The sequence below is a fragment of the Azolla caroliniana genome, unplaced genomic scaffold (assembly GCF_043228905.1).
Source record: "Azolla caroliniana isolate FFs.n. ecotype wild unplaced genomic scaffold, voAzoCaro1.0.p SCAF_11, whole genome shotgun sequence".
Taxonomy (NCBI): domain Eukaryota; kingdom Viridiplantae; phylum Streptophyta; class Polypodiopsida; order Salviniales; family Salviniaceae; genus Azolla; species Azolla caroliniana.
In genome coordinates this window covers 21,491,539-21,509,157 of record NW_028230446.1, presented here as the reverse complement: position 1 = coordinate 21,509,157, position 17,619 = coordinate 21,491,539, and the positions used below count along the sequence as shown (strand labels likewise).

The 17,619-nt window shown below is 36.4% G+C and overlaps 3 protein-coding genes across 3 annotated transcripts in view; 2 read left to right on the top strand and 1 right to left on the bottom strand.

Annotated features, from left to right (window-relative positions):
* The window catches only part of LOC147858505 (FRIGIDA-like protein 4b), a 96,844-nt gene that overhangs the window by 6,681 nt on the left and 72,544 nt on the right, over positions 1-17,619 (bottom strand). The window lies entirely within an intron of this gene.
* LOC147858512 (uncharacterized) lies at positions 1,282-11,376 on the top strand. The gene is made up of 12 exons (XM_087327468.1): positions 1,282-1,562; positions 5,132-5,203; positions 7,472-7,538; positions 8,608-8,729; positions 8,820-8,868; positions 8,987-9,048; positions 9,641-9,764; positions 9,976-10,043; positions 10,377-10,420; positions 10,507-10,570; positions 10,656-10,718; positions 10,952-11,376. Exons 1-12 carry the CDS (start codon positions 1,404-1,406, stop codon positions 11,111-11,113), a joined length of 1,056 nt encoding a protein of 351 aa, XP_087183594.1. The 5' UTR covers positions 1,282-1,403; the 3' UTR covers positions 11,114-11,376.
* On the top strand, positions 13,505-16,592 carry LOC147858511 (uncharacterized). The gene is made up of 6 exons (XM_087326635.1): positions 13,505-13,572; positions 14,596-14,845; positions 15,087-15,352; positions 15,737-15,858; positions 15,960-16,042; positions 16,135-16,592. Exons 2-6 carry the CDS (start codon positions 14,618-14,620, stop codon positions 16,435-16,437), a joined length of 1,002 nt encoding a protein of 333 aa, XP_087182761.1. The 5' UTR covers positions 13,505-13,572; positions 14,596-14,617; the 3' UTR covers positions 16,438-16,592.

Sequence of the window (17,619 nt, the reverse complement as noted above, 5' to 3'; positions counted from 1 at the left end):
CATGGTGCACTCCATGCACACATATCTCACACAAACCTAACGTGCACTCTTGATTGCGATGCTTATTAGTAACTAGACATCGAGAGTTACTGCGCAGTTCCGCATATACTATGCAGAAAATATTCACTTTTGGTCCCATAGGTCATACTTGACCTTTGAGGACAACAAACTCTCTTTTTCTCCCTCTCTCACAAGAGAAGCTTAAAGTACTTTGCTTCAAGCCTCATAGTAGAGAAGAATTAAGTAGTTTGCCCATATCCTTACACCAATCGCGTTGTATTAAGTGTGGTTAATTTACTTAAAGGAGACATGGGTATCCTGTATGTATTCTTTACGTGGAAGCATTTAGATGAAGTCATTAGAGAGAGTAGTATGTCTCTTGGTTAAGTCATCGTTATGATAGAGATAGGAAGAAATTGCTCAGTGATTAATATGATTTTTAGTAGATTGGAATTGTTATTTGCCACACACGTCATTGACTGTATTTCATTGACACTAGCATGAGAAGAAAGAGAGAACACGCAAATACAAGGATAAGGGCCAATTGTGAAAGGGGGAAAAGATCATACCTATTCAAATTTAAAGAAGTTTATAAGCCAAATTTAAAGAAGTTTATTCACTTTTACTTTTTTGAGCTAGAGATTTTTCATTGTACACACACATTCTCTCTCTCTCCAACTGAAAAGTCTCAAGTCTTGTATTGATTAAGAGCCTAAGACTTACTTTGAGTCAAGTCTCACATATGCTCCTTAGCTTTGTATTAATTAAGCAAGAGAGTTCCAAAGGATAATACACCAATCACTTTGTGGGAAGCACCCAAAGACATTGGACAATTGTCTTGACCAATGTCACCAACATTAGGGTCGATAGGAGATACCTATTATATTCAAAACCGTAACAATGAGCCATCAAGAAGATAACTATTAGGATAGTTAACCCAGAGAACACTTGACATGAATGATTGACAATAATTGCTCATACTCATGTCACAAATAGTAGGGAAAGACGTCCAATGACCTTGGTGAGGAGGACTAAGACAATGAGCCATCGAGAAGATAACTATTAGGATAGTTAACCCAGAGAACACTTGACACGAATGATTGACAATAATTGCTCATACTCATGTCACAAATGGTAGGGAAAGACGTCCAATGACCTTGGTGAGGAGGACTAAGTTTGGGCGAGATTGAGAGGTAAGTTCCGCAAAGAGTGGCTTTGCAAAACATAGGGGTGAAGTTAGAACTTATCACAATGTCCTAGAAAGAGAGGGAGAGAGAGAGAGACAGAGAGAGGAAGGGAATGGGGATGTTAGACGTGGACATTGCGAGTAGAATAGGAATGTCTTCTTTAAGCCTTTGAAACAGAAATCCAAGAGAAACCTACGAGCAAGAAATCTATATAAAATGAGAAGATGCAGACCTATATTACAGATCTATGGCAGACAAGGAAACTTCTTTCCTAACAACCACAGAGTGGATATGCATAAGCATTCCTTCTCCACTCAGTCCCAAGATTATGCTAGCTACCCCAAAATCAAAATTGAAGTGGGTGGAACCGTCCAGGTAAACAATTCTCACACTCCATGCCTTTGTACCTTCGTTTTAAGACTTGATTTCAAATGGTGTTTTTATTTCTACTTTTTCTCCTTAATTCATAAAAGATGTTCTCTCAGGTAAAAGGGTTGTAGTTAGTTGCAATGCTTTCTTGTTTGTTGTTTACATTGCCATTTTTTAAACTCATTTTGGTGTGGAAAATGCGTGAATATCAATCTTGTAAACCCCAATTTTTTTAGGCTCAGTTGGTTAATGTTCACGATCTCAAATGAAACTTATGAACGGTTTTTTTTATAATAAAACCTAGTGTCAAACTCATTGCTCGAGACTTGAATTGTAATCTCATGTTGTGAATCACAAGTTATTACAACTACATCATCATGTTTATGTGTTTGAACTTTAGAGTTGCAATAAAGTTGGTGAAACTATAAGAAAAAGAGGAAATGTTGTCACATTGTGCTTTAGCACATAATGTATGGTTATTATTTTATCTCTAGAAAGTCTACAGAACATCTGCGAAATAAAATACCTCTCATTTGAGACTGACGCAATAGGTGAAATAGAGCTGTATGATGGAATGAATTATTTAGAGATCTCCTTTTTAGAGACGCAGGTGGTAATATTTTATCATGATATTGTGTTCTTAGAGATAGATAGAGAGATGGCGACAGTTCATCATGACCTTGGAGGAAATGTAAAGATGTGTAGCTAAAGTTCTCTTCTGAATTGATCATCAGGGATGATGCTAGACTCACTGTTTGAGCATCAATTGCAATCTGATGCAATTCTGATTGTGACATCAGAGGAAAGAAGGAACGTGGCCTACTTTCATTAGAATCTAGGAGTCATTGTTTGGAGCATTGCTAGTACTGCATATGCTTTTGGAAGAGGAGAGATAGCTAATTTGTATTGTTTTAGGTCCCATCTCCCAAGGATGGTAATATATCTATCTATTTTATAACATGTATCATCATAAACTATGGTTGATAAGTGTGTGCCAAAGGGTTTTTCACAATGTTGATGCAACTAGGATTGATTGAGAGACGTTTATGGTACATCATACTCTATTGTAGGTAAATCATCTTGCATGGAACATATCACGTTACATCATACTCTATTGTCTGATGGTATAATCCAACAAAGCAATTTGGGTGCTTTGTGAAATTATACTTAATCTAAACTTCGAAGGACAATGCTAATATTGCAGTGAATTATAGGTGTTGATACTGCATTGCAAACTACACAAAATCACACATATAAACTGTAAACTTCATTTAGACTGGGAGACTTCTCTTAATTCGTTTCAAGAACCAAGGAAAATTTCGAATTACAAAAGAAGAAGTCCACATAGAGACTGATCACAATACAAAATGGAGTGGCATAACGCTGTGCAAAAGGTCAGTGTTTAAAGAGTCCAATGTGTTCAGACGAAGAACTTGGAATAAGCCATTTGCATGGATTATGGCCACTGAATACAAAAAGCTGACAAAGGGATAGGATGCTGTATCTACAATTAAGATTGCATTGCTGAAGGTTCTCTCCCACCACAACAATCAGTGGTTCCTCAGTGGGCGCAATAAAATTAATATTGACGGCAGACCCTTTATTCATTTACCTCCCTACATTAAATTCAAAATCCTATCAAAGTTAGAGTAACATCCAACACCCAACACAAATGGATGCTCTGGACTATGGAAACAGCACAAATTGCAAAAATCAACAAGTTCCAACTAAAACCGCCCCGACAAATTATTTAACAATAAAGAGTGATGGGCCCAGATTGCAGATTTGTAGACATTGTAATAATATGTCCTTATGTGAATTATAATAAGAAGGCCGGTATTTGGCATAAATAGCAAATGTAGGCTGACATTTTCTGTTTCATGATATGTGCTTTGGCCAAGGCTAAAAACTATGCCAGTAGTTAAGTGGCAAATGCCAGGTTTTTTTGTCCCTATAGGGCTAGGTGATGGAGAATACTGATGAACTTGATATGGCGTAGTATCAAAGGAGCTCAATAAGCTGACAATGTAGGAAATGTCTGGTTGGAGGTACATAAGGCAGACTAGGCAGCCCACTTGGTCATGATGGAAATCCTGGTTGACCAATGCGGATGGATCATCTTTTATGATAGTGAACTAAGGTTTAGAAGAAGTGGAGTTTATATGAAATCATTCTAGAATCGCTGAGGCATGCTTTTGTGGAGAGAAATGATGCCTTGTGGTATATGTTAGATCCAAAGCCAAGCAGAAACCCAAGATTGGCCATTTCAAAGATTTGCTCCAAGCATTGCTTGTTGTAACGTTTTTTTCTTGTGCACGAACTGTAAAGATGTTATATTACAATAATAGTTATCAGGGATGAATTTTGTAGAATTTAGCAATTAGAATCTGTCTTGTTGTTTGGCATGCCAATTGCAAGAGACGAAGATCTATTCTGCTACCAAGCTCAAGGGGCTTGCTCAAAACCATACTATGCTTTGTGTAGCCTGCACATGACCTTTCTGACCATGGACAGAAAAACTGCGTACCTGCTCAACATAGGCCCCTTGTTTAAGGTCTTCATTCAAGAAGGTGCTTTTGATATACATTTGAAAATGAGACCACCCATAATGACTCGCTGGTGGATTGTGTATGATTGTGTATGTGTGGATATAAGCATGTATGTGCTGGTATGTTTGTATGTGTACATATGCATGTGCTTCAATGTGTGTACGAGTGTGTGTATTATCACGTATGATTGTGTAAGCGTCGACATGTGTATGTATGTATGCATGTGTGTGCACTTTTGTGTGGATGTAAGTGTATGGTATGTGTATGTGCAGATGTAAATGTATGTTATACGTGCGAGTGTGTGTGATGCCTCAGAGCTTCAGATCCATGTTTTACTCTGGTCGTTAGATGTCTAGCCTCACAGTCTTTGCAAAATTCATTTAGTTTTGTTCTAACAATACCTGGCCGTAGGATCCTCATTTATCCTTTTTAAGATAAATTAATTTAGACAGATGTATTCACTAGTACCAGCACAATGAATATTGGCTAGTACTCGGGCAATGATTTGCTTGGTTGGAGCCTCATGAATATGTGCCATCAAATCTAGATCAATGACCGATATAACTTTTAGACATGGCTTATAAGAAGTAACAGAGGACTGAGAATGGCCAGTGATTCAAAGGAGGGGAGTTCACAGATCACAACAGAGATGTATGACATATTTATGGAACTCTATAAAAGGGTTCTCTGACTTTGGCTGAAAATTAGGTTAGGATTTATAGTAAAAGATAGGGCTGGAATTGTCGAAGAAAGTAGAAGAGGATCTATAGAAAATGGTTGGAGAGGACTATATGAAAAGATAGGGAAGTATGTGTAGAAAAAAGACAGGAGAGAATTTATAGGTCATGGCCTTCCTTCCTGACATGGCAATGAGGCTGTCATGATATTTATAGCAAAATGATATGTCATTAGAAAAACCTGCATACATATAATTATGCTAGTGTCCAAGAAATGATCTTTCAATTGTAATGCTCTTTCCTATTTCTTATATCTAAATGGATGGAATAATGAACACTATTCTTGCAGTTGAATTTCTCACAGGGAAATACGAAAATGAATGTTTGGACATCAGATAATTTCGAGGAAATAGAGTTAAAGGTAAGTTTGGTTTGCATCAGTTGGCATTGTACAAGACGTGTTTAGGTTTTCTTATCTAGTAAAGATCATTTAGAAAATTATATGATGAGAAAAAGTATTATCTAATAAAGTTTTCATTTTCTGGTTCATTTTTTTGGAACGAAAAATTTAATAGTTTATTTTTTATTTTGTTTAACTATAGAAGAAGTTGATTAGTCGAAGAAATAGATCCAAAAGTGAAATGGTAATGCCAGAAAGACATATAACATAGTGTAAAAGCAAGACACTCGGTTAGCCAAGAGTACTTTACATTGTTACAAAAGGATAAAATATGAACTATGTAGCCTTTAATATGCAGTGATGCCAAAAACACATGGCATGGAATGGGTAATCCAAATATCAGAGAAGGATGCCCAGCACAGAAGCCATACTTCATGATAAATAGGTTTAGTTTCTGGGAGGGATTTTATTGAAAGTTGGTAGTTGAGGATGATGGCCCATCCTAACTCATTGATAAGTTCTGGTTGTTTGTTTCTCTACGTCAGTTTTTTGGACTGAATCAATAATGGATTGAGAAAGAAGCTGGTCAATGGATCCGACTTCAACTTTCTTAACTTTAACCCACTGATGATTGAGCAAAGACAATCACAAAGGCTACAGCTATTCAGTTCAGATAGTGACCTAAAATTCAATCCTATGACGCTGATGAAGATGACATCGACTGACTTTGTCCTGAGAGCCCTTGATCCAGCCCATTCTCCGTAAATGAACAGTCACAAATGGGTGACAGGAAATTAGTATGTGAAGGAACTGTGGAAAGAGGCATGTAGAAGTTACAGGAAGCTGGTGCTCTAGCTAATTACCTTTCTGTCCCCTTCAAGCTTATGGCATGTGTGAATTGCATGACTCAATTTGCAGTATCTCTTGAGGTGGTCTCAATTGTAACAGGTGTGCCAAATGTTGAGATTGCCGAAGGCAAGTGTATCACTTATATAAAAGAAAAACAGACAGTATCAATATACTTTTTGAAAAAGGACTCCTGGAAGGGCCAGTTAGCCATTGGAACTGATTCACTCAGAGTTGTGTGGGTCAGGGCCACCTGTGACACTTGAGGGCAGAGAGAACATAATGTGTATTGTGGATGATTATCAGTGAATTTTGGTGTTCTTTCATCAATAGAAGTATGTACATTTCCTAGCTTCAAAGAGGCTATCCTTGGTGGATGAATTTTGACACAGTGAAAATAAAGGTGGAGAATTTACTTCAGGAGAGATGGCATAACTAATTGCTTCAAAGGGCATTGAAAGGGAGTTTACAAATATAGGTTCACCATCTGAAAATGGTTGGATCTTCTGCCAAAGATTTGGTCCTAGATAATGTGGTCACTATGACTGTGGGTATTAAGAGGGCTCTATTTGAGGCATGCTTTGGTATTAAGTTTCATGTTGTCTATTACTTTCAGAAGTCATGCAAACTTATTATTGTGGGACACAACAAAATGTCTTTTGGAGATTGGTTTTTTGTATCCAACTATGTAATACTTGTTGGCAGAGATAATTTTCAGAGATTGGTATGCTAGAGGGGATTATTTCCAAGAACTTAGTTAGGCAGTGGATCCTTCAATGATCAAATACCCTGGAGAGAGTTTTGGAAACCTGTACAATATCACCATCAGACTGGGAGCCAGAACTTCTAGCACTTCTAGAGGATCCAACAGAAATTCAAGAATGATGTTGTGGGTGTAGATGATGATAATATTCCAGAGGATATGAATGGGATAATAGAGAATAAATCCTGAACCACTTCCTCCACCTTGGATCTTAATCCTGTCAAAATTTCAGGGGTTCTGCTATTGAAGATCTTCCTCCATAATGAGAAAAAAATGGTAGCTTCGAGATCCTGTCAATTTTAAGCATAAAGAACATTTAGTGAGCATAAGTTCTTGCTTGTCGTACTAATTTTTATGTTTAGTTTTCAATCTCGTTGTGTCTTATATATTTGTGTTTCCACACGTTATTTCACTTAACCATTTTCAGTGGATGATTGGAACTTCTAGTGAAAATTAAGCCCAGTTTGGATTCTGTAATCACGTTCACTCTTACACATATATCCCCCTTTCTAAGACTTTATAGTTGTTTCCTTGTGTATGTGCCCTATACCAGTACTTCAAAGCAACAACTCTTTAGAAATGCTTGGATGGCACTCAATCTTCTATTTCAAAAGAAACTCAATTTGGTTTTATAATTAAAAGAGGCCTCTTGCATAATATGTATCTTGAATGTTTTGTAGGCATGGTGGAAGCATAACATGAATATAATCTCTCCTTTCAACCTCAACATGAAAAATAATCATCTTTGTGAGTCATCAAACCTTAATCTTGTAGGATATTGTGATTGCCTCTCATGACAGCTCTCAAATTGTTTGTTGTGATGAAGATCTAGTCTAAACTTTAAATTTGATTCATGTCTTGTGGTATTTTGTCAAGAGTTATCAATTCTTTTGGTTGATGCTGATTTGATCAATTGTGATCTCATATCACTCGTCCGTGGAACTTGTGCGTCACCTATCAGTGTATTGGCTGATCTCATTCTAGGGAAACTGCCGAAAACTATAGAACTGGATGGGGGCTCATGGCAATGCTATGTAAAGATATTTGAGCCGATTTCTCGGGGAGAGGATCAAGGGGTTTCATGGTGATATGGCATGCAAACTACTTCTACACTACATTACCTGAATTGTTGTTTCAAGTCGATTGTGCTAGGTCAATCAGTGACTGTAATTTTAAGTTATTTGCCTGACTTTTGGTAATCTTTCCTTAGTCCTGTGCATGTATTCCTTTGTTTTTCCCTTCTAAATTTGCCATCTAGAGAAACTGCCTCAAACTATAGAGCTGGGTATTTCTAGACAATAGATCACACTCAAATTGGTGGTGGCGAACATGGGGGCTCATGGCAATGCTATGTAAAGATCTTTGAGCTCATTTCTCAGGGAGAGGATCAAATGGTTTGATAGTGATATGACATGCAAACTACTTTGTACAGCAAATTACCTGAATTCAAGTCGATTGTCTAATTCAATAAGCAGATCCTTTTTACGACAGACAGTAATTTTGAGTTAGTTGCCTGACTTTTGGCAATCATTCCATATTTCTTCATTTTTTCCCTTCTAAATTGGCCATCTAGTCGAATTTCTTTATATTTTGATGAGCAATTTGATATCTTACGTTCAAGGTAAGTTTTTGATTTTTATGAAGGTATTAAAGCTTGTATAATTATAAAAATTAATTCTGTATTTTTATTGGCATGGAAAAGTTACGTTTATGTTGCCATATCCCCTTTGAAACTTGAAAGCTCTTGCCATGTGGCGTATCAAGTTGGAGCGGTCTGGAAAAAGGCTGAAACTCATTTTACCCTGAAATATTGCAGGTGTTTCTCTGGAATATGGTGAGGAAAAGGATAATTTGCAGACATTAGGGGTTGTTATGCCAGGAAGATGGTGCAACTTGGTTCTTCAGGCTGGCAAGGGTGATGTAATCATCCAAGATATGGTGTGTATGGTGCTATTGTTTTTGTGTTAGTTGTACTAGACGATAACTGCTGAAACTGTAAGAACTTTAGATTTAACAAACTCTATACAGAAAGAGGCTAATACCCATGTCACGACAACTGGTGGTAATATAAACCTTGGTGAGTTTTCTTTGATAACATGCTTTAACTTGAAAATTCATCTGGAAACCTTACAATGCTTGCTTACTATCATGGGTTTTCCCAAAAATTTTCAATGTGTTTTTTAAAATATGATTAGGAGCACTGCGAGGAAATGAAGCTTTTTTCAAGTCTAGTGGAGGATCTATCATTGCTGGACTGGTATTTCATCTTGATAGTCTTCTAAACCTTCTCTTGGGGATAATTTGCAAATAAGTAAACGACAACATTATTGGTGTATGTTTTGATTTATAAGTTGAGCACAGTGACAATAAACTAGAAAAGTTGTATTGGAAACTGTTAGTAAAAGATCTAAAGTTTGAATGAAGTGGTAATTAAAGAATAAATTTATGCAATAGCCAATCACTAACGAAAGGTGGCTCAAAGGTTATGGTGCTACTATTCGTGACATTAATAGGGAATTGATAGAATGAGTGTTAAGGTTGTGCAGAACATTCACTTCAAATATTTCCCTGTTTCATTGTACCCCCCCGCCCCCCTGTCTTTGGAAACCCTGGAGGAAATAATTGGAGTGAAGAATTGGACGATGAAAAATAGAAAAGATGACACATTATGGCATATTGCGTTATTGCTGGCAAAGAATGCGTTTAATGTTTGCCATGTAATCAAATTGTATTGCAATCAACTAGAAATGGAAGCCATGTCTATAGAGAGTGGAGCATCTGAAGAGTACTGAATTGATGAACTGAGGTCAAGCACATTCTACTGACATAGCTTATGGTTATCTTTGCAGATTTCTGGTATTTTTGAGATCAGAACTGATGGTGGTAACCTCAGCTTAAACAAGGCTATCGGAACAGGAATGGATATAGATACTAATGGTGGAGAAATGATCATTGGTTCAGTCTATGGAGGAGGTAAAAGTAACTGCATAAATGTTCTCCCTGTGATTCCGTGACCTCTCTTTAGATATTACTGTTCTCATACAGGATGTGCAATATCTGTAGGAACAAATTCGAACAACAGATGTATTTTGTACATCTCTCTCCATTCATAGCTCTAAATCAACTCTAGGTTTTCAACCATTTTGAAAGCATTTATAATTTTTGAGTCTTCTGGAATTTTTAGATGTAAAACTCAACTCTGGACACGGCTGCATTGACATAAAACATATTCAAGCACAAGGAAAGGCAATTGTAAGCGTGTATCATATTTGTTTTGGATTATTTTGTATAAAGTAGATTTTCGTCTTTGATTATTATAGATTGGGAAATTACTGATTTCACAAAAAATTCACTTTAAGCAAGCTTTGTTTTTGAGATTGTCAAAAATACCATATTGATCTATATCAAATGAAGCAGAAATTCTTCTCTTTTACATGTCTTTTGTGTGCTTCCTTTTTGGGTTTGTCACAACTAGCTCTGCCCACATACTTAGGTTCTATAAATTTTTTTCTCTATAATCTTCAGTTTTTATTAATTATCTCGTTTAGGATCTCTGTTGATTACTATAGTTTGGATTGCATACAGGTCTCTAGTGATGGTGGGAATATCAAAATTGGTGGATTAGATGGGTATGTTATCATTTTTCTGGTTCAAATCAAATTTACTATGCAAATTTTCTCAGTAATAAAAGCTAATCACGAGATTTGTGTAATAGAAATGCTGAGATATTCTCCAATGGAGGCAATATTGAGCTGCAACTGTTAGAAAATGCCAAAGAGGTATGTGCCTCTGAACCCAGCATGGATTCTTTGGTGCAGATTATTCACCATCATAATTTTTGACACATTTTAGGTATTTCCATAGATAAAGATTGATGCTGGCATTGGAGATGTCACTCTATATGGAACCGGGAAGAATGATATTCAGGTAATTTCTTTATTTATATATAGTTTTGTTATTTCTTCATCATCATGAATGCATGTTAGGTAAATCTGTTATTATGCTCATTTTTTGGAGAAAACTTCTTTATCATGATTCAATTTCACACATCACAATTAATACTATTTCATTTTCTTGTTAAGTGTACTTACCGCTGTACATGTGGGCAGTGTTAATGTGTACTAAGTTTCTATCTATGTACTTATGTATGATGTTAACAGATACAATATACCAAGGAGCAGAGATTTTCAAGAAAAAATGAATCTAATGATGAGTCTGGAAGTAAGACTAAAGAAATTTATGGACCAAGAGTACTGATTTTAAGTTGTGGCCATGTGATAACAAGAGAGAGAAGCTGGTTAGATTCAGTCATGAAGAAGTAATATCTCATTAAAAAACCTTTTTGCACAGAAGACATTGATTGTTCTTTTTGAGAACAGAGTTGTAACAAAGTTTACTATATTAAAACTTCATTCATAACTTTTTACTATGTATAGGTATTTGTACAAGAAGAAAATAAATACAAATGAAGCTAAAAGGTTGTGTGTATGCACGCAAGAGAGAGACAACCATGTTTCCTACATTGACTGAATCAGATGAAGTCTAGCAAATGCTTATCGAATAAATGATATAGGACCCATTGTTAGTTGTTGTGCATCTTCATTTTTTTGATTGTAGGTAAATGTTACCAATTGTGTTTATAGTGAAAAATGGATATATAGAGTTTTACATGTATCAAGATTGAAACTATACACGATAACAAAAGTAAAGTTTTCTCAGTGGTATGTTCATGTTTTTTGGCTTTTGGATGGTGTGAAATGCATTAAACCCTTGGTGAGTGCAACTTTTCTCTTGTAGAAATGTTAATTGTACAAAATATCATGCACTAAGTGTTCAATGCAACTTGTAATCCATAAGTAACTGTACAAGCACATGTATGAAGCAAACCACATGATAAAAAATTGGCATGGCAAGGGAGTGGGTGACATTATCTTTCCGATTGCTAGTGTGAGAATTACGATGTGCATGGCTGTTGTCAACTTGTGCTGTAATGTGTTGGGTTAAGTTCGGCAATGAGCACAACCCTCGTGTTTACTCTAATGAGTATTTTAGTAATCGAAGCTGCGCGGGTAGCATCACTGAATACTACCACCTCTTTTCCAGCCAAAATTTAAAGAAAATAAATGAAACAAAATACTGATTGTCCTATTGCAAGAGGGGTGACAAAACAAGTTAAGTCATATGCCCACTACCTAATAAAGTTGGATTTAGATGTATGAGATGGATACGAGGCAAGTTGTGATGCAACAAATAAAGTCTTAAATAGATATGGAACGAATAAGGTTGATTTGGATAGCCTCCCTAAGATGTGAATGAATCGCATAAGTGATAGATAAGGGCATTGAACGATCACAAGAGCATCGGTGATGAACACATCAAAATACAACATGGTCATCAATAAATCGATAAACAATGACGCAAGAGCAACTCTAATACACAAAGAGAAGATGGGACTCAAGGTAAGAGGTGACTCAGAGGAATTGTTAATAACCTGTATGAACCCCACAATCAATCACCTATCTATGCTTAGTATTAACCATTATAATGCAAAGGAACCATAGTCTCCCGAGGCACAATACATTGAACCTGGTCGTTTATATGGCTACACATGAAACCAAAACCCGATTGGATTGTAACCATAGAATGAACCATTCGTATCATACGTGCATTCGCATTCGCGAATGATTCAATAATACGTGTATGGTAAATCATCTTAACGTTGGATTGGATACATAAGAATGGTATTGATTGAATCACATGTAATAGGTTTCAATACTTTAGAAATTATTAAAGTACTAAACATTAGAAAGAGAGAGAAAGAGGGAGACAGAGCAAGAGAGTGGCAGGTAGTTTCAATACTTTAGAAATGCTTAAAATACTAAACATTAGAAAGAGAGAGAAAGAGGGGGACAGAGCAAGAGAGTGGCAAGTGTTATGAGCTAAAGCTTCAAACTTCTATGGCAGTATTCCCAAGACCATTCACTTCCTTCTCTTTGTCCTCAGATTCTTCATATTCTTCATATTCTTCATATTTTTCTGATCATCGCCATCATCATGATGACTCTGATTCTGATTTTGTTTTTGAGGATCACCATGGTCCATGACTATCATTCATCTGATTATGAGGATCACCATGACTATGATTCATCTGATTCTCGTCGACATGGTGGATCAAGCTTCTGTTCTTCTTGCTCATCATCACGGTGTTCTTGAGATTAATGTTGGCTCTGAGCATGTCCCTAGCTCTAAGGATCTCCTCCCTCATCCTCTCCACGATCATGAGCCATACCTACTGCCCAGAGCTCCCCATTGCTCCCCATGAATTATACTGAGGAGGCTGAGATGTAGCAGAAACCATGGATCACTGCATCCATGGCCTGGCGGCAGAGTCGTTGTAAAGAAGAACGCCATAGCCATACCCGAAGACACAACAGAATCGTTGGAGAAATCATGGTCACCAAGATATGGCGGATGAGTGGCGTTTTGATCATGAGTAGCAGAAGAAGATTCATGAGGAGGAGGAGAGAGAGAGAGAGAGAGAGAGAGAAGTAAAAAAAAGTAAAAAAAAAGTAAAAAAAAAAAAGGAACACGTATTTTTCCCCTTTCCAACGTGTTCGTTTCCAAACGTATTCAAACGTTTGAATGCTACCACGAACACGAATATTACGTTCAATGATTGTAACAATGTGAATAATTGCATTCAACATCCATACATCATGTACACCTATCGCTGCGTTTCTTTCATGTGAGCTTCGTTTCCTTCCCGATCTTCTTCTCGAAGGTAAAGCTATGTTCTGCAATGTTTAGCTTTTATTTCTGCTACTCTTTTCGCATTCTGTTTATGTTGTTGCTTGTTGCTCATATCAATATCTTTGCTAACTACCACCACCATTTTGATTCATCTCCAACTCTAAAATTGAAAGGAGAAAATGAGAGTTTGAATGCGAGGAGAACAAATTGAGCATAAGTACATTAAAGCAGAAACAAATTGAAATTTATTTATTTACCAAGTGGATCCTTGATCTATATGATTATTAAATTTTCGTAATACTGCATAAGATGCTTCAATGGATTGGACTGCTTCATCTGTGTGATCATATTTGAAGCTCAAAAGTAGGGTTTCCATGAAACTGTTGTGTATATAATGAATTAATGAAGTGTTGATTTTCAATACAGACCCGCAAATGTTTTGGGTAATAATGGCTCTAAACTACCTACACTTAATAATTTGCATATAGTCAATTTATGATCCACTTTCGAAAAACTTTGAACGTGTGTCAGGCTTGATATGAGTAGATTCAAGGACTTGTAAGAGATAAATAGAGGCTTTTCCTATTAAAATTTTAGGAATACGAGGTTGAGAAACCTAGTTTTATGGAGAAAAAACATACACATTTGTTTTGGTTTAGACAAGGAAAAAGAGTTTGGAATGTCAGTCTTGCCCACGTTGCATTCCAAAATTATAAAGGATTCATCACACCATCAATTCTTGAATCACTTCAATGGAGGCTTAACATTTTTGTTCACTAAAAAGGAGGATCCTTGATTGAAGTCCTATGAAGGAATAGAATGACATTGACAGAAGATGAATTATAGAAATGAAAGTATAAGAGAGATTCAGAATGAAAGTTCAGATTCAGGTTTGGCAAAATGCTTATTTGAATATGCAACATATGTAGGGTGAAACCATAGGTCTTTCTTTTCTATCGTAAATTTTCATTCCTTTGTAGTTTTTCTTTTCTATGTTAAATTCTCTTAGTTTTAAATAAATGAAATTTGAATTTCTTTTCCCTTTTTATTCCAGTGCATAGAGAATTGAGCAATCAATGTATAGGGCCATTGTACAAGATGGTTTCAATAATGACGAACCGGAGAGCACCTTAAAAGTGGTAGAAAGATCAATACCAGATGCTAAACCAGGACATATTGTTGTTCAAATTAAACTTCGACCTATCAACCCGACCGATCTTGTTGCCATCCGCACTGGAAGGTACGCTCGGTATACAAACCAACCAATTGTTCCTGGTTCAGAAGGATATGGAATCATTCATAAGGTAAATTTCCGAAAAACTCTTGAATTTCCAAAATTTACCATAATACCTCCTTGTAGTAAAATACCCCTAAGAATTAAAAAATGACAATAATACCTCTTTGTAGTACAAAATTTACTACTAAGAGGGCCTTTTTGGTACATTACCCAAAAGATTAGCAATGTTTTGCCAAAAACTCAGGTCCATCATATAATTGAAGCTGATCATAAGTGATGTTTATTTTTGGTGCCATGATATCTTGTAGATTGGAGAAGGTGTACAAGGATTCAAACCGGGAGATCGTGTAGTGCCTTTTATGTGGGATAGCCTGCTACATGGAGGTGGGGGGTCATGGCAAGAATATGTATCTGTCAAGGAGAACATGCTTGCCCCAGTTCCGGATTCCATACCAAATGAAGTAGCTTCTCAATTCATCATCAATCCATGGACCGTTTATGGTATGCTGAAGGATCTTGCTGTGCCGAGAGGAGAGTATATTCTTCAGACTGCTGCTGGGTCTGTCCTAGGAAGGTAAAGAAATTTTGGAAGGCACCAAAATATCCTTAGTTTTTAGTATTTTTCCTGAGTGTCCAGTTTTTACTTGTTCCCCCAAATGCCTTTGGTCTAGAGCATTTATATATTGTATGGTCAATTTATCTACTTTTTCTTAATTATATGTGGTATTCAAGCAATGAAAAACTTAATGCATCCCGTTTTCCTTTCATCTTCAAAAGTCACCTGACAGAAAATCATGGACATTGGAAGAAATAAAGAAAATTTTGACTGTATTTAGGAGCCTCAGTGTGATATTTAAAATGTAGTTGTTCACAAACACTGGAAAATGCAGAATTCTCAAATCGTGCTCATTATGTCAGCAAAATGCTTTTGCCCTGATGTTCTTGGTATATTTTATAGGCAGATAATACAACTCGCTAAATACTGGGGTATTAAGACCATCAATGTAGTGAGACGAGCAGAGCAAATAGAGGAACTGAGATTGCTTGGTGCGGACGAGGCGATTTGCTCTACAACAGAAGGTGAAACTCTTAAGTGAAAATCATGCACTCTTGATTGTCTGGATTCGAAGGCACATATAGGGAGTTGTGCTAAACGAATGCTGTCCTCCATTGATAATCAGATATTGTTGCTAGGGTGAAAGAAATAACAGGCAGGAAACTTGCATATGGATCCCTTGATTGTGTTGGTGGTGTATTGACAAAGGTATGTTTTCCATAGAAACATATGTTGTTATTATTTGTTATGGGTTAACATATGTTTTTTCTTTAATTTTGTTGCATTTTTTCCGTGGGTAGAGTGTTCTTGCAAGCACGAGACGTGGAGGTCAAGTCTTTGTGTATGGTGTGCTTTCGGCAGATGAAGCAGTTATACGTATAAATGACCTTTTCAGACAAGTTCGTGTGACTGGCTGGATACTCTCTAATTACTGGGGTGTTGAAGAAAGACGCAATGAATTTGTGGAAGAAGTTTGGAAGCTTCTTGAGTCCAAAGTCTTAGAGCCATACACGGGGGCAGTATTTGATCTTTCAGATTTCAAGCTTGCTATTCAAAAGTCAGAAGAAGTAGGAAGGGGTGGCAAAGTGCTCTTGAAGAGTTGAAAAACACCAATTTTTTCCGAAAGACTATTATGTTAAAGTAATGCAAAGGTACCTTCATGCTGAATGTTAAGTTTATTATAGAAGAGATGGTTATGTTTTATAGTTTGCACAATGTCTTAACTAATTTAATGAAGGTAAAAGCTTATTGTCTTGTTTGTGCACGCGCATCCCAATTAGTAGTACATACATGGATGTGTATAAATCAAAATTTTATTCTATTAGTGATGTATGCGAATGGTCAGCCATGTCTTTTCTAACCCATACATGACATGCTTGAGTTCAAATGTTACCATGTCCACTACTCTTCCTTGGATGTCATCTCCCGTTTATGCATCTCTCTAGTGAAAAAGAGTTGTTATACAACACTAAAGATAAATGTTCATGAGGTCACTTGATATATTGGAAAGCTCATTGGTAATCATATTCTAGTGGCTAGTATGTTCAACAAGGTATTGATGAATTTCCTTGAGTAAATATCTTGGTTAAACCATCACATGGAGTGGGTTGAGGCAATAATCGCATCCCATAGATGATGTTAGTCTACCATGGATGGTAATAATTTATCTAATCTCACTCTCATAGACTTTTTTGAGATTGATCTTTGGATTGATCTTTAAGAGCTTAATAATGTAGATTGTCTAGAAGTTCTTATATATGTAATGTGTAACTTCAATATTTCAGACTTCTTAAAAAGTACACATGAAAAAAGATGGGTTGATTGTAATGTGTTTGGAACATCCATCTAACATTCAATAGGCGAAAGAAATAAGTTACATCAATACGTAACCTTTTAAATGTGTACATATTGTAACTTAGAAATTGCTAATGATTATGTGGACATGGACATCTGGTTGGCATCTCATACAAGCTCAGATAGAATACACAACTGAATCAAAGTGGACAAGTTCCATTCTTTCATTCCAAGAATCCAATGGCAAGTGTAATTGTTAGTCTACCCCTTTGTGATTGCCAAATAAACTTTTCTCCGGCTATAGAAATGTTAATGAGTGCAAATAAATCATGCACTTAGTGTTCGATGCAATTCGTAATCCATAATTAAATGTAAGAAGCGCATGTACAAAGCAAACCACATTATCAAATATTGGCATGGCAAAGTAGTGGGTGACGATATCACAAGGGGGTGACAAAACAAGTTAAACATATGGGCACTAATTAATAAAG

Excerpts from the sequence above, each read along its gene's own strand:
- LOC147858512 (XM_087327468.1), top strand. The coding sequence starts at position 1,404 with ATGAGAAGATGCAGACCTATATTACAGATCTATGGCAGACAAGGAAAC. Across the intron at positions 5,204-7,471 it reads TCGAGGAAATAGAGTTAAAG|GCATGGTGGAAGCATAACAT; the intron begins GTAAGTTTGGTT and ends AATGTTTTGTAG. Across the intron at positions 10,719-10,951 it reads CCGGGAAGAATGATATTCAG|ATACAATATACCAAGGAGCA; the intron begins GTAATTTCTTTA and ends TGATGTTAACAG.
- LOC147858511 (XM_087326635.1), top strand. The coding sequence starts at position 14,618 with ATGTATAGGGCCATTGTACAAGATGGTTTCAATAATGACGAACCGGAG. Across the intron at positions 15,353-15,736 it reads GCTGGGTCTGTCCTAGGAAG|GCAGATAATACAACTCGCTA; the intron begins GTAAAGAAATTT and ends TATATTTTATAG. Across the intron at positions 15,859-15,959 it reads GATTTGCTCTACAACAGAAG|ATATTGTTGCTAGGGTGAAA; the intron begins GTGAAACTCTTA and ends ATTGATAATCAG.